This window comes from Mustela nigripes, chromosome 18 (genome assembly GCF_022355385.1).
Source record: "Mustela nigripes isolate SB6536 chromosome 18, MUSNIG.SB6536, whole genome shotgun sequence".
Classification (NCBI taxonomy): domain Eukaryota; kingdom Metazoa; phylum Chordata; class Mammalia; order Carnivora; family Mustelidae; genus Mustela; species Mustela nigripes.
Window position 1 is genome coordinate 23,511,801 of NC_081574.1, and position 24,693 is coordinate 23,536,493.

The window sequence follows — 24,693 nt, forward strand, 5'->3', positions numbered from 1 at the left end:
ACTCATGAAGGTGGTTTCAAAGGATGATGAATTGTTAGAATATTTTAACTGTTACCCCATCCTTCCAGAGGTTGTCATAAGACATCGTATTTACTGTTTTCTATTTATACAGCATTCTAAATTGAGTACCTGTGCTATTTCACTATGGAAATCAGTTTCCCTTTCAGTTTGAGTTAGTTGCAACTGATAACAGCTGTCACTTTTTTTACTCAAGGGTATGAAAGTGCCAGTATGTCTAGCACATGTGAACCTTGCAAAAGTAGGAACAGACATTCAGCCCAGACTGAAGAGCCTGTTCAAGCAAAAGTATTCAGCAGAAAGAATCATGAGCAGCTGGAAAAAATAATAAAATGTAGTAGGTCTACAGAAATATCTTCAGGTATGTTCTTTTTTGGTTTGCTTTAATCTAAGGACTTCATCTTAGATTTGAAAACCAATTAGTCTGTCACACTTTTCTGTCATGTGCAAGGTTATATGTACTAGAAGATTACAGTATACATTCCTTGATTTCAAGAAATGTAAACTGGAAATATTTTTTAGTATTCTGATAGTAGCTTTTGACACTTCTTGATGAAATTTTAAGGAAAAAAGTATAGTTGACATTAATTTGGAGCTGATTTGAAATTTTAAAAATCTTCTCTGAATAAGAATTTGATATAAAATCATTCCCTGTTTAAAATCTTTGGCTTTACCATGCTTACAGGATAGCGTCCCAAGTGCTTTAATGCAACATCTGGCCAGCAGAGTTTGGCTCCTTTTTTTGCATCCCTAGACTCTTTCTCCCCACCCTCTCTGCCTTAAAGTTGCCTCTTTCTTGGCACTGCACTAAAGTTTTCCTATAGCTGTCTTGCTGTTTCTCACCTCAGCAGGTGTCTTTTCTGTCTTTTGCTCTTTGTAAACCTTTTTCCTCTATTGGAGTTTTAAACTATTAATTCTGCAACTCTGAATTTGCATCAAATCAAAGCTCAGAGAATTTTCCCTTTCTCCTTTTTTGTTTCTTTTGTAGCCTGTGTAAATCTCTTCTGTTGCCCATATCACATTTATATAGTATTTACTTAAGTGTCTTTGTCACCTTTTTTGGATTCCTTGGCAGCAGATGATACCTTGAATGTTGCCATGGTACTGGACACATGGTAGGCACTTACTAGGTGTTAATTGAATGAATGAACAGAGTTACATTATGCCGCTGTTTTAAGTACTGGTACTTTCCTGATTTATAAAGAACAAGTACATCTCAAAAAAAAACATGGAGAGGGAGGCAGTAAATAGAAACCCTCAGTTGTCAGGTGTCAGTAAGATCCTTGGTGAAAAGTGAGAGTAGCAGCTACCATTTGTATTATACTTTACTATTTACAAATTAAATTATTCGTCTCATTTGAGAATTGGTTTTATTTCCATTTTGCAGATGAGGAAACATGGTCAGAGAATATCCCTGTTTTTTTCCCAGCATCATAAAGAGCTAGTGACATAAACTGGTGCAGTTTTTCTGGAAAGCTTCAAACTACATGGCCTTATCCCAGTAATTGTACTTATCTATGCTAAGGAAACAAAAATGGAAAAAGTAATTGGGATTTAGTGTTGTCTGAACTATGATTCCAACTATGTTTAAACAAAAAACCAGAATGAATAAAGACTAGAAGAAAATGCATCAAAATGTTAATAGTGATTTTATCATCTTTAGACTTCTGTATTTTCTAAAGCTTTCATAACGAATATTTATTGCTTTTGTAATCAGGAACAGCACATTTGTTTGTATTTTGAACTGACTTCCTCAAGGTCATATTGCTAAGAAATGGCAGGGTGGAAGTTTTAATCCTGGCTTTCTCTTAAGTCTAGATCATTTTGGCAAAACTGTCAATTTTCCTGATGTGACCCTAGCATTTTACCAAAATTTTACAATTTTATCTCCTTTTACTGTCTTTATCAAATAGTGAGATCTTCAAGGAGTAAATAGTTGGTGGAGGTTCAGGAAGGGGGCACTAAATTGAAAAGCTTATTAATTGGATTATTGAGTTACCTAAATAATGGATAGTCAGTTATAGGACTTAAGACCTTATTACTGTTACTTAGAAAAAATACAATGATTGAATTTTGGTGTGCTAAAAAATGCCTAAGTTGTGTAAATATACCCTTTGTGTATTTACATATTCGCTTTCTAAAAAGACTTAGTTTTAATCATTACTCTAAAATTGTTTATAGCATGGACTAGTAGCTTTTGTTACATGACTACCAAAGAGTAGATATATGACTGCTAGTACTGAATTGTACAGTGCTCTCCTCCCTCAGGAGTGTGGGAAGTTCACCTTGATGTATTTGCTTCTAAGAGTGAGTGGCAGAAGTTTATTATGACAGTCATCAGTCACATTAAGTTTTTGTACGTTTATAGCAAATCTTTTGATATTTTCCCTAATAAGATTATTTTTTAAATAAAATATAAACCATACCTTGTGATAACAGTTCAGTTCAGTTCAGGCAAACAATTTTAAAGAAACTTGCTTTTTTTTTTTTTTTTTTAAATTCACTTACTCATATTATGGACCCTGTCTTAACTATTCATACACATTTTATGTTCATCCTTATGTCTGCCCTTTCCTACAGCACATGCTAGGAGAATACTACAGCAGTCTAACAGAAATGCATGCAATGAAGCGCCAGGTAACAATCTGCTTAGTTTTGGTGTCCACTTTTTGTTAATTTTTTTCCATTAGTCTTAAATATCCTTAGTTTTATAGCTCTTATTATTATTTTTTTAGATATAGCTTAGTGTATATATGTCATTTGGCTGTAAAAGAGAATTCATATTCATAAAATACTGAAGGCTTTCACTTGAATTCTTTACTTGGGTGGTAAAATTAGCTGCTTTTCTTGTTTCATTTTTAGTTACTATATGTAACATAACCAACACATTCATAAGGATAATAGAACATCTTTTTATAGTTGATTGTTTTATTTGAAGTTACTTATTTTATAATTCTTCAATGCATAAAAACATTAATATTTTTTGAAATAAAAAGTTACTTTTTCCTAGCTTTGATTTACAGTGTTAAGTATTATAACTTCTGTTGTACTTGCTTATTTTTCATTACTAGTCAACATCTACCAAAAGAAAAGTCAATAAACCATTAAATAAAATCAGTGACACGCAAAGACCATGATAACTAAAAATGCATGGAAAATTACAAAGATTCCAAAATACTGTTTTTGTCTGTACACTATTTAAACACGGTTCTGTGCGATTTAGAATTAGAGATATTCTTTAACACCTCCTGCACTATATGTAAGTGAAAAACAAAAGCTTGTTATGAATCTTTAGGAGAATCTAAAGAAAAAAATAAGGATCTAGCACAAAGTTCAAATTATATCTGTGACACTTCCTAAAGAAAAGAACTCTGAAAAATAGGATAAAAATAAGATGGATTCAGAGAAACCTGATTGAGATAAGGATTTTTCTAGCCTACACTAATGGATTTTAGTTCAGGAGGAGAAACTGGCAAAAACTTTCCACATGTCTATTGCAGGGCTGGGGGGAGGGTGGGCAGTAAGCGTGTGTTCAGCATCATTCATTATTCAGGGATAATTTAATCTTTTATGATATGTAATTTGGAATGATAATTTTATCACATATAGAGGAATGGCAGATGTTATTAAGTATGCTTTGTTCTTTGAAATAATAAACATTTTCTAATTTACCTGGTCAAACTACAATATAAACTGGAAGCTGTGTATTAAATCGTATCTTCTCTGTGTTTTTCCTTTAAGTAGAGATTTCCTACAGAGATAGTTTCAGTTCCTGCTTATAATATCACATTTGAACATTTTAAAACTAGTAAGAGAACTTTAGTATTTTATTTTATTTTATAGTCATAAATGAGGCAAGATAGGGAAGTTGCATATTTGTTATTATATTATACTTGTAGAAATTATGGCCTGAAAATGTTAAGATGTAAGTAGGAAGTTTTTTCATTAGGCCTCATTTCCGTTACCCTCTCTTACAAAAAGTGAATTAAATCTTTATGATTTTTGTTTATTTATTTAAAAGCAACATATATTAATACTTTCAACATTTATATTTTCTTTTTTAGAAACTTGTCACAGATATTTGTGGAACTTGAATATTTAAGTACCCATGGTTCTATTATTACTCTAGAAAGGGTACAGAGTTTAGTAGCTAGAAGAACTACTTGGAGGTTTTTTTTTTAAGAAATTAGTTATTTTAGGGAGTGAGAGTGTGCGCACACGTGTAAGAGCGGGGTGGGGGAGTGGGTAAGGGATGAGGGAGCGAGAAGATTTCAAGCAGATTCCACACTGAGTGTGGAGCCTTATGTGGGGCTCAATCTCATGACCCCAAGATCATGACCTGAGCCTAAATCAGGAGTCAGACGCTTAACTGATTAAGCCACCCAGGTGCCCCTGAGATTTTTTTTAAATAGAGAACTCAAAATGGAACAGTTTCTGATTTTCACTCTTAAGATAAAAGGTATGACTGTATACCTCTAGGAGTGATAATTCTGTGTTATCAACAAATAGATGTAGCAGAATTGTTGAGTGATGCCTAGATTTTGTGAAACTGAAAATGTGCATTGGGTCATGCCTGGTCCAGCTTCTGCTGAGCGTGGCAGTAAGACACTAGCGAAGTTGACCTTTATTGTGTTACATTCAAAAATTTTCCATCAATACAGCATGTTAGCTGAGATTTGAAAATTAGTAGACCTAATTAGACCTTAAAATAGTAGCTTTTAGGGGCGCCTGGGTGGCTCAGTGGGTTAAGCCGCTGCCTTCGGCTCGGGTCATGATCTCAGGGTCCTGGGATGGAGTCCCGCATTGGGCTCTCTGCTCAGCAGGGAGCCTGCTTCCTCCTCTCTCTCTCTGCCTGCCTGTCTGCCTACTTGTGATCTCTCTCTCTGCCAAATAAATAAATAAAATTTAAAAAAAATATTAGCTTTTATTGTGAGCGCTCAGTTTATTCTAAACATTAAATAAATTTCCTTTTCTGTAACAAGGTTCTTTTAGCCAAATTAAATAAATAAAATTTGCAGTTTATTTCATTCAAGTTCTGAGAGATTTCTACTGATTATTCCTATGAAATGTGTAAAATTTTCCAAATAATTTTTTTGAGAAATAAATATGGTCTGAGTAATGTGATGCTAGGTAATGTTATCTATGCATTTAAGTATTTCTCTAATATATAGTATATATCTTGGTATTTTTGAGATTATTTTTATCTTGGTAATTTTTAAGATTCTTTTGCTACTTTGAAAGTTCTAAAATAGAATTAAGTATGTTTTGGTTTTTAAGTAATTTAAACCTGAGTAATGATACAAGCTAATAGAAATTGCCAGGAATGTATTTTATCATTGTTAACTTTAACCTGATCTTTTGTATCTTCCAGAAACTGGGAGTGATTTTTCCATGTTCGAAGCTTTGCGGGATACTATTTATTCTGAAGTGGCTACATTAATTTCTCAGAACGAATCTCGTCCACATTTTCTAATTGAACTCTTCCATGAACTTCAGCTTCTTAATACAGACTACTTGAGACAAAGGGCTTTATATGCATTGCAGGTATCTGGTACCTAACATTTTTTTTCCCACCCTATCTGGTACCGATTTTCTTCATGAGTGTATCTGGTTGCTTTCTTAGACTGAAGTACGTTCTGTTCCATATGTATTATCTGTTTTTCGTGTGCTTTCTTGGCATTTTATTTACAACTTCTTGTACAGCTTCAGTAGCCTTTACATAAAGTCTTTCTCTGAGCAGTTTTTTAGTGTTTTATCGTTAATGTTATTTCTTTCTCATAATATACTAGGTGAGGAGCATTCATTTGCTCTTCTGTCTGCTTGTTGTTTAAATTGGTGATAAAAAATAAATGTTTTACTTAAGTAACGTTCTTATTTTCTTATTTAGGACATAGTATCCAGACATATTTCTGAGAACCATGAAAAAGAAGGAGAAAATGTAAAATCAGTGAATTCTGGTACTTGGATAGCATCAAACTCAGAACTTACCCCCAGTGAAAGCCTTGCTACCACTGATGATGTAAGCTGATAATGACTAATGAACATTATCATAATGATTAATGAACATACTGAACTATTACTTCAGTATGTAGTAAACAGAAGTTAAATGAGTAGTTATAAATTGTGAGTTTACCTGATAGTTGGTTTTTAGCTTCTTAAAAAGCTAAATGTAACATGTTATTTTGAGGTGAGGTATAAAACTCCATTAAACCATGTCCACAAACACTGGAAATTATGTATAAATGATAGATTATAAGCTGTAAAATAGCTTATATTTATATTTCCATTTCTAGATGACTCACAACAGACATCTAGTAAAATTTATTGTGTTTATTCAAGACATTCAGTAAACCAGATTGCAGTCAGATCACAGAGCCCTAAAATAAATAAATAAATACATGATAAATCAGGTCTTTGGGTTAGAAGAGAAGCCTGGAAAAAAGTTGTCCAGGGGGAAAAAATGTAATTCAGTGTATTCAAGTTTAGGAAGAAAATTCTGAATAAATTAAAGGAACTTGGGGAATGGGAAAGAGTAGTGAGGAAAATGCTGCATTTTCAGTATTCCGTGTTCTCCAGATAGCCCCCACGTAGCACATAAGCCAGTGAATGACTGGATGGCAAACTGCTAGGATAGTTAGGAGGTAATTTGCTAGGTATTTGGAATTCACTACTTAAAGGACCTGACTCAGAATCATTTTAAAGATATTCTGGGGTCCTCGGATAGTAAATACATTTCTTTTCTATGCCAACTCCAGTGGATTTTCTGTGCTAACTCCAGTGGAAACTCCGTGGATTTTTGTGGATAAGAGTGCCATAACTAATAAGCAGATATTTGCTCTGTGTAGAGAGTTGGAAGCAGTATTCCTGTGTTTCTGCCTATTGATGATATACTAGGATTTTAAGTTTTTTTGAAAAGATACTATTTCCTCAAATGATTTGTGTGTTTTTTTCCCCCCACATATAGTAATTTCCTTAAAACTGTTGAGGACTTTTCCTGAATTCTTGCGCTTCAGCTTATGCTCAGATTTAAAATAGTGCTTCCCCAAGTCATTTTTTCTGTTTAAAACCTTAGGCTCCAACTCCTCTACCACTCTGAACACAAGCTAAAAACAATATGGTTTTAATTCACTTTATAATGTCAAATATAAATTAATGTAAGTAATTGTTTCTTGGGACTGTTATAACTAATTGAAAATTGCATACTCCTTTTTGTGGACAATGACGAGAGTGGTACAGCTATATAGATAAATAAGGGATATGCGGTTACATTAAAGTTTATTAGGCACTGAAATAACTTGCTGAGCGCATCAATGGTTTCTCTGCCTCCTGTAACTCTATTGCCTCCCTTTTAATCCAGATTTCATGTAGATGGTATTACTTCGTTCATTTAAAACATTTGAGCACATTGGCCTTTACCATCAATAGCAAGCTGAAAATTGGAAATTGAGCTATATGAGATATAGTTAACCTGATAGGATTTTAAAGGTTTTTCCACTGCTGCAGACTTAAATAAAATTTAAAGATACTGACCTGCTTAATAAGTAGGTGTCTTACTTGGGTTTGGTACTGTAGACTGGGTGGCGTAAACAATAGCTATTTTTTTCCTCATTGTTCTGGAGGTGGGAGAGTCCAAGATCATGGTGCCAGCAGATTTGGTACTTTGTTAAGGCCCTCTTCTTGGCTTGCACATGGCCATCTTCTTTGTGTGTCCTCACATGGCTCTGGTGTCTTTTTTTTTTTTTAAAGGGCATGAATGTAACCATGGGGCTCTACCCTCAGTACCTCATCTAAAACCTTGATTACCTCCCAGAGGCCCCACCTCCTAATACATTGGGAATGTATTTGGGTTGGGGGGAGGGAACACAGAGATTTAATATGTAACCATGTAGACTTGACACAAATAACTCTACTTAGTATTATTTTTAAATAACTACATTAGTTCTTTAGTTTTTCTTCTAAAACTTAAATTTGTCATTAATATTAATTCCTTCCTTTATTGATGCTATTTAATCAGTAGCAGCACAACATCCAGTGTTCCTACCCACAGATCTAGACCAGTGCTGTCCAGTAGAACTTGCTACAGTGATGGAAATGTTTTATATATGCATTTTTTTTTTAGATTTTATTTATTTATTTGACAGACAGAGATCACAGGTAGGCAGAGAAGCAGGCAGAGAGAGAGGAGGAAGCAGGCTCCCTGCTGAGCAGAGAGCCCGATGTGGGGCGTGGGGCTTGATCCCAGGACCCTGAGATCATGACCTGAGCCGAAGGCAGAGGCTTTAACCCACTGCATTTTCTAATATGGTAGCCATTAGCCACATGGGGCTATCAAGCTCTTGAAATGTGGCTTAATGGGACTGAGGAACTAAATTTTAAGTTTTAATAAATAGCCACATGGAGGGGTGGGTTAAAGCCTCTGCCTTCGGCTCAGGTCATGATCCCAGGGTCCTGAGATTGAGCCCCGCACAGGGCTCTCTGCTCAATGGGGAACCTGCTTCCCCCCCACCCCCATGCCTGCCTCTCTGCCTACTTGTGATTTCTGTCTATCAAATAAATAAACAAAATATTAAAAAAAAAAGCCACATGGCTAGTGGTTTCTATATTGGACAGATAGAGATTCTGATTCTCCATGTTTTCTAGGCCAAGGTCTTTTTTTTTTTTTTTTTTTTTTTTTTGAGAAGAGAGATCGGAGAGGGACGGGGAGAAACAGACTCCTCACTGAGTAGGCAGCCTGATGCAGGGCACTATCCCAGGACCCTGGATCATGACCTGAGCTGAAGGCAGGCACTTAACCAGCTGAGCCACCCAGGTGCCCCAGGCCAAGGTCATTTGAACTCCATTTATGGAGCTTGCATTGGCACAATTGAGAGTGTGTAAGAGCTTTCATGGCCGAGAGAGAGAGAAGTAAAAGTAGGCATCCTGGAATTGTAAGTCAAAGGGGGAATGAAAATTGAAATTTAGGAAGAGGAAGAAACACTTTGTATCTTCTATTCCATGTGCCATAAAAATGGCAAAGCACATCTACCTTCCAGTTTTAATTGAAGGAGCAACAAAATGGTTCCATTTCCAAAACATATTCTCTAATGCCTGAATTTCCTTTAATCAGAGACAGAGCTTTCATTTCATAATTGAAGAGAAATATTTAAAAGATTTCTAGCTAGGAAAGAATGTAATTGTGAAATGAGTTTTAGAATGTGCGATTCCCCTTAATCACGCTATACAGAAAAATTATTTTGAATTAAAGTCCTGAAAAGGCTAAAACTTACAAAATGTCTAAAAGAAAATCTCCATGATTTAACATAAGCAAAGATTTCTTAGGGTACACAAAACTTTAACTATAAAAGAAAAAACTGATGAATTAAGACTTGATTTAAGAATAAAATCCTGCTTTTCAAAAGACACCATTAGGAGAACATAATATTAGTACACATGTCTGATATGACTATATGAATGACAAATTCATACTAACATAAAGACTTTGACAATTTGCTTTTAAGATCAAGAACTCAGTAAGTTACAGGCAAGAGATTTGAGCAGGCACTACATGAAAGAAGATCTGTAAATGGTGGCCAATGTGGACATTAAAACCACATGAGAAATTTCCTCACATGCACTAGAAAGGCTGAAATTAAAAAGATTGACAATAAGAAGTGTTGGTGTGAATGTAGAGTGATTAGAACTTTCACACTTCTTACGGGATTATAAAAGTGTACAACCACTTTGCAAAGCAGTCTGGCCGTTTCTTAAAAAACGTTAAACTTGGCATGTGACCAAGGAATTTTTCTTCTAGGTATTCATGCAAGAGAAATGAAAACATATGTCCACAAAAACCACTTGTATTCTAATGTTCATAGCATCTTTAGTCATGATAGCCTCAAACCAGAACATCAGCAGATAAATGGATAAACAAAATATGGTATATCCTTACAATGAAATACTATTCAGCCATTCAAAAATAATGAACTTCTGAAACATATGACAACATGGATTAATTTCAGAAACCTATTGAGCAAAAGAAAAGAAGACATACACTGAAGAGTATATTCTGAATGGTTCCATTTATATATCAAGTTCTAGAGTCAGCAAAACCTGTTTGTGGCAATAGAAATATAATGAGTGGGGTGTAGTGGAGACTGATTACAGAGGGATACAAAGGAACTTTCTGGGCTTATGGAAATGGTCTTTATATTTAGAGAAGATGGTTACATGGGTGTATGTATATATATACATACATGTGTGTATATATATATATATATATATATTAGAACTCATCAAACTGTACACTTAATGGGTACACTGTTGTATGTAAATTATATTTCAATAAAGTTCATTTAAAAAATATGAATGATGCTGTCATGTTTTTCTTCTGATAAAACCAGATATAGTAAGGTCCTAGTAATTGTTAGGCTTTGGAGATGAGAAAATTTTCCTGAGGGTGTAGAAATAATATAAAATGTTTACTTTTCCAAGTTACAATTTAATTAGTAGCTTTGTGTATTTTTATCTACTTAATGACGTATGTTCTGCAAGATTACTTAATGTTTTGATGTTCTCTGTGACTCTTCAACCTTTAATAACTTTGGTTATATCCCAATTTTAAGTATATAGTTATATGCAAATACTTAGTTTCTATGTTAATTTTTTATATTCATCATAAAATTTTTAAAAGAAATATTAGTGATTTTTATTTGTTTTTTTAAACTGTAACCTAGGAAACTTTTGAGAAGAACTTTGAGAGAGAAACACATAAAATAAGTGAGCAAAATGATGCTGATAATGCTAGTGTCATGTCTGTATCTTCAAATTTTGAGCCTTTTGCAACAGATGATCTAGGTAAGCAGAATTTTTTATCATCTTAGAACATGACATGACTTTAATACAGGCTTTGAATTACATTAAGAAACAAAAGTCCAGGGGCTCCTGGGTGGCTCAGTGGGTTAAAGCCTCTGCCTTTGGCTCAGGTCATGATTCCAGGGTACTGGGATCGAGCCCCGCAACGGGCTCTCTGCTCAGCAGGGAACCTCTTTCCGCCTCTCTATCTGCCTGCCTCTCTGCCTACTTGTGATCTCTGCCTGTCAAATAAATAAATAAAATCTTTAAAAAAAAAAAAAAGAAAAGAAAAGTCCAAAAAAGGCATGATGTGGTGGAAAGACTGTAGACTTAACAGTCTCTCAGTGTAAAGTCACGAATCCTCTGTTAACTCTTTAGTCTTTGGTAAATCATCTCATCATTCTGATTGCACGTTCTAAGAAAATGGAGTCTTACTTAACTTGCTCTATGTTCTTTGAAAAATATATAGAATTTTCTAGCATGTATAATAGAAGCTGAAGAAATGTTGATTTCCTTTCTATAAGGGAAAGGTCATCCTTTAAGGATTTCTAGTTAATGGGAAAAATTCAGAGATACCAGAGCCCCATCAATCACATTTTCAATAACTATTCACTTAATTTGCAATAACTGAAAATTCTTAGCATAGATAATCTTTAATGAGAAACCCAGGTAACTCTGAATCTGCATGAAGCATTGCACTTTTTTTCATCATTAATAAAACAGAAGTTTGGAGAATTATATAACTCAAAGGGAAGAAGAAAACCCAGATTCCCAGACTTGGAAAGCAGAGTAGGGAAAAGAAAAATGTATAGGTACTGTATTCATTTTCTTGGTTGTAGCCTGTCAAGAGATACCTGAGATTCAGTCATTCAGATCTCCAGAGCACTTAGTTGATAAAATGATCTAAGTCCTATTATTCTAGTGTTTGTTCATATGATGAGAACAAGATTTAGATAATTCCAAAGCCCGCCTACAAAGAAAAGGGTTAAGCCTGGCCCTGTTACTAGATACACACTTTTTACCAAAGCAATAAGTCTTCCTTTTGCCTTATCCTATTATGGACTCCAAGCCTAGCCCCCTTCCTTGTAAAATACCTGTCAAGTCTGAACTGATCTCATCCCATTTTAGAGAAAAATTTTCCTTTCACCTTTAGTTTATTCCCCCTTTCTTGAGTTACCAAATGGCTTAGATTCCTATCTGTTTTTTTTTCATTTACTGATTGTTTCCTCAAAATCCTCCACTAACTTTGTCTGAAGTGGAGAAAGGAAAACCGAGAAATCTCTTTCTTGGCCTCTTTCTTACCTTATTTCCTTGTATTCAGTTGAATCCTTTTCATTAGAATTTGGGTGACATCTTGGAATTTATTTTTACCTGAAGCAACATGATGACTACTGCAATCAGTATGGACTTCAGAGTCAGAGAGAGTAACGTAAGCCGTCACCAAACTAGAGTCTGGAACTTGTTAAATCTCCTTTTCCTTACCAATAGTTAGAGATTTTTTTTACTAATATGTTGTGAGGAATACATGATGAAGTTTGCTTTTATATATTCTCAAAATGTTTATTTCCTATGTAGGTAACACTGTGATTCACTTAGACCAGGCATTAGCCAGAATGAGGGAATATGAGCGTATGAAGATTGAGGCCGAAAGTAGCACAAACGTGAGATGCACCTGCAGGATTCTTGAGAATGAGGATGGTGCTGCTGCCACAAGTGCGGTTACTAACTCGGAAGGTGTGTTCTCCTGATGCGTAAAAGTACAAAAGCTATAGTTCCATATGTAAAGAAAATGTGTGGCCCCATCTGATATTTAATAGTTTTATGACTATTTTCTTTTTGTTAAGGGTGCTAAAATTACATAAATGCTCCATTGTACTGGTGTAAAATCATCAGATTTTAATATTGAAAATTCTCAATAAATGTGTATGTATAATGTCACAAGCTTTATTTTGCTAACGAATCATTTCCTTTTAAAAATGTATAGAAACTCCTCTTGAAAATCATGGTCCACAACAACCTGTAAGTGAAGTTTCTACTGTCCCATGCCCTAGAATTGATACTCAGCAGCTGGACCGGCAAATTAAAGCCATTATGAAAGAAGTCATTCCTTTCTTGAAGGTAGGCAATAATTTCTTAAAATAAATACTTTGTGTTTTGTTCTTTAATTCTTAAAAAAGATTGCATTGTAGTAAATTCAGAAAATGACAGGTAAACAAAAGAAAGCTAAAAACACATCAGTTTCATCAGTTATTCTGTAAATTTATCTCCCGTTATTTGTAATGTATGTACTCACTTCCCAGAGAAGAATATTTCTATTCCTGCAAGTTGTAAGAATATGCATATGTTCATGTAGATAGATGGGTAGATTGATTTGAGAATTTGAAACCATTCCTTCAGGTGAGTTGACTTAAACTATGCAAGCGGTTACTTGCTTTCATTAGGCATAGGTAAGTGTTGCCTTTTTTGTTTCACATTTTTGTTTTATCATGAGTGATCCAATAAATAAGTTTTAAGGTTGTCTTTTTTGGTAAAATTAGGTATATGGCTAGCAATATTTAATATGTACAATTACTTTTAAGGTTTAAAAAATCTAACTGATTTAGCTTTACGCTTAGAGAATGCAGTCATCTACAGTTAGGAAATTTTATTGCTTTTCCCATTTTGTGTCTAATTTAATTGATAGCCCCTCATAAATATTCACTTACTAAACTTAGCATTTCAAAAAGTTTTTGAGGCCAGCAAAATGAGTAGAACTAACGATCTGATTTTAACTATTTTGTTATGTCTCATTTCACTTCAAATCTTGACTTTCTTGGTAGAGTTATAGAACTTCTTTATTAAAGTCAACATTATATCCTGTCACCTAAGCTGGGCTTCTTGACTTATATCTTCTATCACGAGTGAGTCAAAAATTGATTTTCCCCTTAAGAGCAGTCACTTTTCTTTCCTTCTTTCCAGAGGCATAACCTTAATTGAGATCTTCATGTTTTGCCTAGACATCCTGTCATAATAGGCATGAAATGAATGCTGACTAAGCAGACTCCCCCTCCTTCAAGAGATTTCGCTGCTGGACGTGGTACATTTCCCTACCTTCATCTGGCCCCACTCTCCATCTGGTTCCCTCACTCACTCACTCACTCCAGGTTACTCAACATTTCCTGTTCCTGTCATTGCGTTTTCCTATATCAGCCCTGTGTACAAGTCGTCATTACCAAAAATATAAAATTCCTTCACTCTTTTCTGCTTGGCAGAAATATCCTTTCTTCAGAGATAATTGTTGTTTCTTATATACTACCATAGCTCCTAATAGACCTGGTGTGTGCTGCTTTTATTATATCTGTATATTCAGCAAGTAATGAGTGTCTCCTGTGAGCTGGCCACTGTGCTAAGTGATAAATAAGAAACAGATCTCGGAGTTAAGAAGTATCATCTGTTGGACAGTGCACAGCATGTAGTGATTGATTATTCCTGTATCTGACTTTCTCCTCTGGTATTTGATCCCTTGAAGACAAGGGACGGTTGTCGTCCCCCCCCCCAACTGCCTGCTCTGTCACATGATTTTTTAAAAAAATGATCATAATTCCTTCAATTTAAGAAACCTTAGAAATCATCTAGTTTAGCCACCTCGCTTTACACATTTCTATAGGAAAAAAACAAACAAAACATGAACTCACCTGAATAAAGGTTGGAAGACCTGCCCAAATGAGTGTAGTGGCAGAAGAAGAATGAGAACCTTGAGGTACCTGATGTGGATGTTTTATGGACTCACCTTCAAAAGTGATCCAAGATTTGGATTATTAGGTGGTTTGCACGTGCTTCTGAAGGAAGATGAAGGAGAAGAGACTTGCCCCAAAAGGCTTTGTTTGGAAAGTTAGGACAACTGGGGGTGTTTTGACCCTAGAAGCATCTTGCAATGTCTACATACAGTTTTAGCTCTCAGGACATAGGAGAGTAGAGGGTGCTATTGGCATCGCGTGGGTAGAGGCTAGAGTGCTGCTGAAGCTCCTGCACCGTGCAGTCTTTGTAATGCCAAGCAAGGCTGAGAAAGCTCGGGTAGAAGATGCATAAGGTGAGTTTTAAGAGTGTGGTTGAAATGAACTGAACTGCAAATGGGGAGACAGGCAGTATGGAGACTAGGCCATAAAGAGTTCTCCTTAAGATACAGGAGGGAAGGAATGAGAAGTATTGAATCAGCCCATTTCTTTTACTGGCTGTTACCTGCTATGGTGGGTCAAAATGTACAAACCCCTTGACATATGTAATGCAGGAATTTGGCTCTTCTTATGAATAGATATTTCTAAACATATATCTGACAATTGAAAAGCATCTGTGCAAGAAAAAAAAAGTCTCATGTGAATTAATATTTCTTAAATAATGGTCCTAACCAACTAGGATTTTTCTCAGGAGCACATGGATGAAGTATGCTCTTCTCAACTTCTAACTTCAGTAAGACGTATGGTTTTGACTCTCACCCAGCAAAATGATGAGAGCAAAGAATTTGTAAAGTTCTTTCATAAACAACTGGGAAGTATATTACAGGTAAGAGTTTATACTTGTATGACAACAATATATATACCCTTTAGTTGGGATTATTATTACTTTTTTGCCATTTTCTGGCAATATGCAATTTATTTAGATAAATGTCCATTCTGGTATCCACTGGGCATGACATTTCAATACCTTTTTAGGTTATTCCTTTATATGGTTTAAAAACAAAATTGTATTATGGGACACCTGGGTGGCTCCGTTGGTTAAGTGTCTGCCTTCAGCTTAGGTCATGATCTCAAGGTCCTGGGATCCAGCCCTGCATCAGGTTCCCTTCTCAGTGAGGAGCCTGCTTCCCCTTCTCACAGTCCCCCTGCTCACTCTGTCTCTCTCAAATAAATAAAATCTTTAAAAAAAAAAAAAAAAAGGTAGTAGGACCTGTGTCTTTCTTTGACTCGATCATCTAAGGCCTAGCCAAACTTGAATAAAATTTTGTTTTGATTCTTCTACTATCCAGTAAGAACATTTCAGAGTCATTGTTTAGGAAGTATTCTATGCTATTTTCTAAAATTTTTTTCCAGTGTGGGAAATTTTAGAAACCAGAAACCACTTGTTGATTATAGAGACTTCTTAGGCTGTAATAGTAACTTTAATGTTAAGGTCATGATTCTAAACTGGCGGCAGTTTTGCAATGCCTGCAGACATTCATCATACAGGCAGAAAGTGGCTGGTACTAATATCTGGTGGCATGTTAGCAGTGCTAAGGTTGAGAATCCCCTTGTTAAGTAAGGATACCTTACTTCGTATAGTAAACATCTTTCCAGTTCAATATGCAGATAAGTTTTCCCATAGAGGTAGTTCAGTGATGTGTATAATTACTCCAAACTAGGAAATATGTTTATCTTTTCAACTTTATTACAGAAATTTCCCATAAAACTATTCCTTACTTCTTATGTGTTTAAGTTGGTTTTAAAGAAAGTATTATCACTTTGTCTATCAATAACTTTTAAAACCTGAGGCTTGATGTAAATTTCCATCACTATAATTTTCCATTTTGTTTTATTAAGGCCAAAGTACAAATTCAGTAATAGGTTTTAAGTCATGATGGCTCTATTTAACCGAATTGTACTAACACATAATATATAAGGAATATATTAGGCATCTCTGTTGTTACATGGTTTAAAAATGTTTAGGATAATTTTAGATAAATATGTTTTTATAAAATTAAGTAGTTTATTCCTACAGAAAGAAATAACTCCATTCTAGAATCAGGCTCAAAGAGAAATCCTTTATAATTATCAAGATCCATGCAATCCTTCTTCAGTTTTGTTTGCTGTTACATAATTGAGACAGATGCCAACATATTAATTTGGAAATAAGATTTTTTTCCTAAGAAAACCTGGCTGCTTTTCTTTTAACCCATACCTGACTTTTTTTTTTTTCCACAAAGGGACCTAGAAAAGTATAAAGACTGGTTTACAGTAAATCTTGCCCAGACTATTGAAGATTTTTCATGAGATAGAACTTAAAATCTACTTTTTTCTATGAAACCTATTCAGTGAGGTTTGTTGTTTTTTTTTCCACAGCCACATTTATACTTATACAATTTTGCTAGATGAGATGGTTTTTTGGAGGGAGGAGACACAGAATATAGTTGTTTGCCTGTTTTCTAAATGGCGTAGTCCTTATTTTTGGGAAGAAAAGGAAATGCAGTTTTATAAAAAATGTCCAGAATATAGCTGATTTACTCATTTGATGATGCTTTATTTCAACTTGAATAGAGCTAAAGTTTGCTTTTAAACTGATTCTGAAGAAGAAGTTTAAATTAGAATGACTGCCTGACTTATATAAAACAGGGGAACTTGAAAAGTACTCTGATGTTAACATTGAGAAAGGGAGGACTTCGTATTTTCCTCTCTGGGCACCTCAGCTTCTTACTATGGTAAATATGTATCCTCTGGTTTACTCATTTGTGGCCACCAGTTCTATTAATTAGGGACTAAATCTATTGATGATTACATGTCCTGTTCTTTTCCTTTCATATACTCTTTAGAGGAGACTAGCATGATTCCTACTTAGGTTAATATCACTAAAGAATATTACCATGTTGAGCACCTGGGTGGCTCAGTCGGTTAAATGTCCAGCTCTTGCTTTCTGCTCAGGTCTTGGTCTCAGGGTCCTGAGATCAAGCCTTGTGTAGGGCTTGATGCTCAGTGGGGAGTCTGCTTGAGATTCTCTCCTTCTCCCTCTGCCCCTCCCCCTGCTCCTGCATGTCTGTCTCTCTCTCTAAATAAATAAGTAAATCTTAAAAAAAGTAATCTGTGTAGTAACCTCAGCCATTAATTTTAGCCTTTTCTGTATTAAAAAGTAATACAATTTTTTTTTCTCTAGGTGAGTATTGTAATTTAAACTTCTTAATCCTCTGTATTGCTCTACCCACAATTGAAGTTTATTTTAATCTTAAAATCACTTGGTTTATCTTTGTAATAGGATTCACTGGCAAAATTTGCCGGCAGAAAACTGAAAGACTGTGGAGAAGATCTTCTTGTAGAGATATCTGAAGTGTTGTTTAATGAATTGGCTTTCTTTAAGCTGATGCAGGATTTGGATAATAATAGTATAACTGTTAAACAGAGGTGCAAAAGGAAAATAGAAGCAGCTGGAGTGATACAGTCTTATGCCAAAGAGGTAAATAACATTCATTTTGATTTTGGGAGTAGTTATAATTAGCATAAAAATACAGTTCTTGATCATTATTAACTAAATGCATACTTGACCTCAGCTAACATATTTTCTAAGTAAAAGCAGTTAATTAGATTATCTAAATCAGTACAGATGGTAGGCACATACTGGATCTCAAATGTGACCTCAGTGGCTAAAAGATTAGGAATGCAGACAGGAATTGGTGACAAGAGTTATCAGCTGTCTTACAAAATTGTCACTCAGGCCTCCAAAAAGAGAGGATTACTGGGATCCAGTTCTTGACCAGCTGTCTGTAGTTGCTATTCCAACCTTGATAGAGCTTAGAGCTACCAGGGATATCTGTCACCCCAACCAGCACACATGCTTGTTTACAAGTTAGGACTTTGGCTGCACATCTCTGTAGCTTCTTATACTTCATTAAATTAGTTTGATCACATATGAAATTGGATGGGATTTTTCCCCTCAACTTGAGGGATACCAGAAGGTTTCTTCCTTAGACCTCTCCCTCCTCTTGACTCTATAATCACAAGAAGGAAAGCACGTCAGGCCCCAAACTGGAAAGAGGCCACCCTTCTCCCTGAAATCTAAAGTAGAAAAAGTCAAGCCACCTGTTTCACACTTATCTTAGTGTTTTCACTCCAGACATCGGTAAGTTTCAGATCATTTCAGTCATTGCCAAGTGCTTGAAGAAAATAAAACAGGATAAAACCATAATAAATGCTTGTAAAGACTACTTAAAGATAGGCAGTCTCGTGAGGCTGTTTAAGTGGATGAAGTATAAACTAGGGCAAGAAAGACAAGGCATTTATTAAGAAGATGAAAGGGAAGGACATTCCAGGCAGCGAAAACTATAAGTTAAAAGACTTAGGCTGGATTGAGCAGTTTGGAGAACTTGTAGAAGGCCGGGGTAGCGGGAATACCTCACAGGAAGCGAGAGTGTAGATGAGGTTACCTAGGTGTGTAAAGCCAAATTATGGGACCTTAACAATGGCAGCTAAGGGTCTTCTGTTTGATTTTATTCTAAACATGATGGAAACCCATGGGAAACTTTGAAATAGAGGAGGGACATAATCACATGTGCAATTAAAAAGACTGGTTTAGATATCACATTGCATAGGAATTGTAGGAAGGAAGAGATAGAAGCAGAGACCAGTTGGAAGGCTGTTGTAGTACTGCAGGTAGGGAACGCTGTGACTAAGCTCTGAGTGCACACTAGCAGATCCATTTTGAGAACTGAGTCAGTGAGGCATTCTTACAGTTCAGATGTGAGTAATACAAGTAGAGCACAGGCAGCTTCCTGGTGTCTGACTTCGGCATTGGTACGTGAAGGGCCGTTCACTGAGATTCAGAAGGCTGTGAAGGAGGCTGGGGCTTGGGGAGGGAGTCAAAGGTTTTTGTTCTGGAATTAGTGAATTTGAGATGCTCATTATTCCTGGTAGGCAGTGTTGATTTTTGTTTGGCTAATTTAAAAGACTTCATTGAAATAGTTGAATGTACATTTCTAAGAAAGCATTCAGCTCTTTGGATTGTGGTCAAAAACAGCATATATTAAAGTTACTGAATATCTAAGTATAATGCTGAAAGGTCACCCCTAAATTCTGTTTAATTTGCTTATAGGCCAAAAGGATTCTTGAAGGAGATCATGGCTCACCTGCTGGAGAAATTGATGATGAAGACAAAGTAAGTGGCTAATTTGTGCCTAAAAACAATGTTTTTGAGACAAAAGATTAAATAACTTTAAGAGCTTTAACTTAATGTTTGAGAGAAAACTTTATCATCAAATAGCCTTTCTCCCAAAAAAACTTTATTTTCTCTTAAAAACAACTTCTTGTATTTTTTATTAGATCATGACTAATTTTTGTGATGGGCTTATTAGTATATACTTTTTAAAATGCATTTTAAGGAATTCATTACATGTATTTGTGGCTAGGACAAGGATGAAACTGAAACAGTTAAGCAGACTCAGACATCTGAGATGTATGGTGGTGATGGTCCCAAAAATGTGAGATCGGATGTTTCTGATCAAGAGGAGGATGAAGAAAGTGAAGAATGTCCAGTGTCCATTAGTAAGTGTGAAGGCTCTGTACTGGGTTTATATGTTAGCTCTTTACAGGTCACTTATCCAAACAGTTGGGCAGAGTGTAATGAATGTCGAATTAGGTGTCCAACAACTCTGAATGATCTGGTGTGGCCCTGACCAGATGCCCCGTCCTTTCTGCACCACAGTGTTCCGCTGCTTACTGTTTGGAAGATTTCAGATATCCTATGTAAAGGACTTGGGCAGTGCAGGAATGCAGTACATGGTAGCTACTCTTAAGGTTTAGTGCTGAAAATTTCCTAAAAACTGTATTAATCAATTTAGACTTGTCCAAGGCTGAAACTCAGGCTTTGACTAATTATGGAAGTGGAGAAGATGAGAATGAGGATGAAGAAATAGAAGAATTTGAAGAGGGGCCTGTGGATGTCCAGACTTCACTTCAGGCTAACACCGAAGCTACAGAAGAAATGGAACACGATGATCAGGTATTCCAGTCCAGACAAACACACCTTCCCCCAGTCGTCTTTAACTACTGAAGGCAGATCCTTTTTAAGGATGTCAGAATTTACAGTTTCCCTATTCTCATTTTCATGAATAAACAAATCTTTTTAACATCCTTATAGAAATCTCAATCAAATACTAGTTTATTTTTACATTTAGGAATGCTTATACTTAAAGCGCTTTAATTTTGGGGGATGTGGGGGTAACAGGTCCTAAAAACTGTGACATTACTAGAAGATCTGGATTTTTCATGTATCTTTACTTCCTAGTTATACATGGAAACAGTATATAATAAAATCATCCCCTTTCCTACCTCCACCTCGTCCTGTCCCGTAGGCAGCATTTTGTATGATTTCTTTCGTTATTTAACTCTATTTTTGAATAGTATGTGTGTATATTTATTTAGTTATGTGTTAGACATTCTCCATTGACTTCCTATTCTAGTAGATGAAGACTTTGAGGTCACTTAAGACTCCTCATTTAATTATATTAATCCTGTCCTCCTCATTCAGTTGTATCTTTTGCTTAAATCTACATTTAGCCAGAGATCTAACCAAAACTACATAAATATTACCGACTTGCTCAATTAAGCAAATACTGTTTGTTGCTTATTCTTATACATTTTTTCACTTGAAATTAATAATTGTCTCCATTTTTTGTTTGCCTGATTTTCTTTGACTCCATACCCAAGTCTTTGTTCTGCCCAGCAACAGCTGTATGAACTTCTCAGTGGACTCTTCTGCATGTACCAGTTTGTCGTTTCATCCTTCCCACTCCGTCCTGGCTTTGGCTCTTCATTAGACCTGCTCCCTAGCTAGCAGCCTGGGAGTTCCTTTGTCATTCTTTATTCCATCTGTTTGTGGAATCCAGTTTTGTCCTCTTTTTGCCTCATTTTTGGTAGAGCACATTTCTAGTACCTCTCTGAGAAAGAGTGCATAAAAGAAACATTTTGAGACATTATGGGTCTAAGAAAATCTTAAATTCTTCCATGTTGAAACATCATTTCAGTGCCTCCTTTGTCTTCCAATTTTCAGTGCCTCTGTTGAGAAGGCTGATGTCTTTTTCAGTTCTGACTCTTTGTATTCTTTTTTCTTTCCCACCCTAGAGCTCCCTGCCCCCACTCCCCGGAGTTCTGAAGTTTTATACTGATACCCTTGTTATGTCTTTTTTCATTCCCTGTACTGCATACTCAGTGGGTCTGTAAGCAATCAATAACCATGTCCTTTATTTTATTAAATTTTCTTTTTTTGCATTGCTTCCCCTCCATTTTCTCTTTTAATTCCTCTTGGAATTAATATTATCAGACATTATTAGCCCTCGTGTTGATTTTCTCATTTTCTCCTCTCTCCCTTTTATTGTTCCCTTGCTCTTTTTGTTTTACTTCCTGGGAGATTTCTTTGACTTTAATACTTATATGAATGTCATATTTTTAATTTCTAAATACTTTTATTTTCTGATTACTTTTTTATAGCATGCTGTTAGTTCAAAGAAGTGCTATCATCTCTTACCACCTGGCGGTTTCTTCAAATGTCTGTGGTACCTTCGGTGTTCATACTAAAAAATGATACACCAGGAAGTTGGTTGGGGTTATTCTGGGCTTCACTGTAGGACATTTGGGTAGACAGCTTTTTGATAGAAAATCCCAAATGTTAATACCTATTGGTCTTTTCTCTGAGCTGGTTTGTTTTTCCAAAGAAGGGTCTTCCTTTCTTCTCTGCCTGGGATTCATACCTCTTTGGGTGCCCGTGTTCAGGAGCTAGATGTGGGAATGCTGCTGGGGGTCCCATCACTCTATGGATTTGTGCTGAATCCTATTTTCAGCATGATTTTTTATCCTGTCCTCATTTGTGCTTTCTGTACCCCACCCTTACCCCAGGCCGCCCCCTGGTCTGAGGCTTCCTAGTTCAATTTATCCAAAATATAATCTCCCATTTTCTGTTAAAGTTGGGGGAAAGAACCTTGATGTTTGCATTTTCTTTTAACAGCTTCCGAGAACCACCACCACTGCCCTCTTCTCACCCACCACTGTATTCCTTTCTCCAAGCATGAGATGAATCTGATTTTGTTCTCTCCTCCTGCTGAAGGCACTTGGCTTTATCTTTCTTCCCTCCTGGTCAATTCTTCCATTCACTTAACATATAAATGGGTATCTTTTTTTTTTTTATATTTATTTTTTATTTTTAGCTTAACAGTATTCATTATTTTTGCACCACACCCAGTGCTCCATGCAATCCGTGCCCTCTATAATACCCACCATCTGGTACCCTGACTTCCCACCCCCCACCCCTTCAAAACCCTCAGATTGTTTTTCAGAGTCCATAGTCTCTCATGGTTCACTTCCCCTTCCAATTTCCCCCAACTCCCTTCTCCTCTCTATCTCCCCATGTCCTCCATGCGACTTGTTATGCTCCACAAATAAGTGATCTTTTAGTTTCATTCAAGATTGAGTCTGATTTGAAAAAAAAAGAAAAAAGAACAATTTTAAAATAGTGGAATCCGGGGCGCCTGGGTGGCTCAGTGAGTTAAGCCGCTGCCTTCCGCGCAGGTCATGATCTCAGGGTCCTGGGATCAAGCCTCACATCGGGCTCTCTGCTCAGCAGGGAGCCTGCTTCCTCCTCTCTCGCTGTCTGCCTCTCTGCCTACTTGTGATCTCTGTCTGTCAAATAAATAAATAAAATCTTAAAAAAAAAATTGTGGAATCCATAATACTCTAGTTCTCTATTATTTTGAGGTTAAGAAGAAAATGAAACATTCTACTTAACCCTCTTAAAGTTTCAACTACAGCATCCTTCCTGAAACATTTTCAGAAGACATTTTTAAATTCACTTGTATGAAGCTCTCAGGTTGGACGAACACCATAAACTCCTAACCATCTCCTATATATAATGGCCATATATTTTAGGCCCTGCTATTAAGACGTCACTTTTTCCTTCTAGGTACTACAACATGACTTTGAAAAATCAGGAGAAAGCAAAAATGTCCCATCAGAACAAGAACCCACTACTAGTAAAGGCAAGAAATCTAAAGTGTTCAATTTTAAGATTTAAAGTGCCCTTTATGTACTTTTAAAAGCTAAGAAAAAAAATTAAATTCTTAGCTATGTAAGTTTGAAGGTATTTTGGACCTGAGGTATGTCTTTTTTATTTCCCTTAGTTCTTTGTAGAAAATATGAGAGCTTTCTTTCTGCAAACAGGTGCTCAAGAAAAGTTGACAAACACACAGAAAAAACCTTCAAAGAAAACATCTTTAGATACAAACTTGAGGGATTTAATACCCATTCCTGGGTATTACTCATGAATATCGTTAGAAATTGGGTGACTTCAGGAATCTAATTTTTTTAAAACATCTCCAGGATATGATTAACTAATTTTAGGAATCATTGATAAGGAAAACTTGTAGTTGTCCCTTCTTTTGAGTCTTAAATGTCTTGATTATTCCTTCATACATACTGTCTTTTTGGTATAATACTGAAATTTAATAACTGTTGCATTACACTAATATTAAGACTTTGTTCTGATGACAGATGACCACGATAGCACTCCTGTGAAACCCTGTTACCTCAATATCTTGGAAAACGAGGAACCTTTAAATAGCGCTGTTCAACAGGACACTCTCACTACCATTGATTCATCTAAACAGCCTAATCCTTTGCCTTTACCTTTAACTGAAATCGAAACCTTGGTGCCTACAGTCAAAGAAGTTAAATCTGCTCAGGAAACTCCCGAGAGCTCTCTGGCTGGAAGTCCTGATACTGAATCTCCGGTGTTAGTGAATGACTATGTATGTATCATCTACGTTTCATTTCTATGCATATTTCTTCCTTTTCGGGTTAACATTTTCTGTCTGTAAACAGACTGTGTTGAGGTTTGTGTTCGTGTTTAGGTTTAGAAACTGCCAAAAGGTATTTCTTACTCAAACTTAGTTTAAACTTGAATAGAAGGGTGATAGTGAATTAAGATGGTCAGATATCAAAATCTAAAAGCTGTTCTACTTTCTTATAAGTTTATGACCTGTATTTTGAGTTTTAGGTAGCAACATTGAGAGAGTTCAGGTTCAGATCTGAACATGATATGTGAATCATCATTAATCTCTTACAGTACCCAGGCCTGACATCTCAA

General features: G+C 35.8%; 1 protein-coding gene across 23 annotated transcripts in view; it reads left to right on the forward strand.

The window, feature by feature from the left end:
• The window catches only part of PCM1 (pericentriolar material 1), an 85,387-nt gene that overhangs the window by 51,855 nt on the left and 8,839 nt on the right, over window positions 1-24,693 (forward strand). For 8 of the 23 annotated variants that reach the window (XM_059384065.1, XM_059384068.1, XM_059384064.1 and 5 more), the window contains 14 exons: window positions 215-379; window positions 2,599-2,655; window positions 5,390-5,562; window positions 5,906-6,037; window positions 10,731-10,851; window positions 12,424-12,582; window positions 12,833-12,966; window positions 15,253-15,387; window positions 17,824-18,021; window positions 19,654-19,716; window positions 19,967-20,102; window positions 20,399-20,559; window positions 23,512-23,587; window positions 24,099-24,355. In XM_059384065.1, the coding sequence (XP_059240048.1) occupies window positions 215-379; window positions 2,599-2,655; window positions 5,390-5,562; window positions 5,906-6,037; window positions 10,731-10,851; window positions 12,424-12,582; window positions 12,833-12,966; window positions 15,253-15,387; window positions 17,824-18,021; window positions 19,654-19,716; window positions 19,967-20,102; window positions 20,399-20,559; window positions 23,512-23,587; window positions 24,099-24,355 (1,967 nt within the window). The remainder of the gene's footprint in view (window positions 1-214; window positions 380-2,598; window positions 2,656-5,389; window positions 5,563-5,905; window positions 6,038-10,730; window positions 10,852-12,423; window positions 12,583-12,832; window positions 12,967-15,252; window positions 15,388-17,823; window positions 18,022-19,653; window positions 19,717-19,966; window positions 20,103-20,398; window positions 20,560-23,511; window positions 23,588-24,098; window positions 24,356-24,693) is intronic. The other 15 variants (XM_059384077.1, XM_059384078.1, XM_059384079.1 and 12 more) reach the window with 2 other exon arrangements.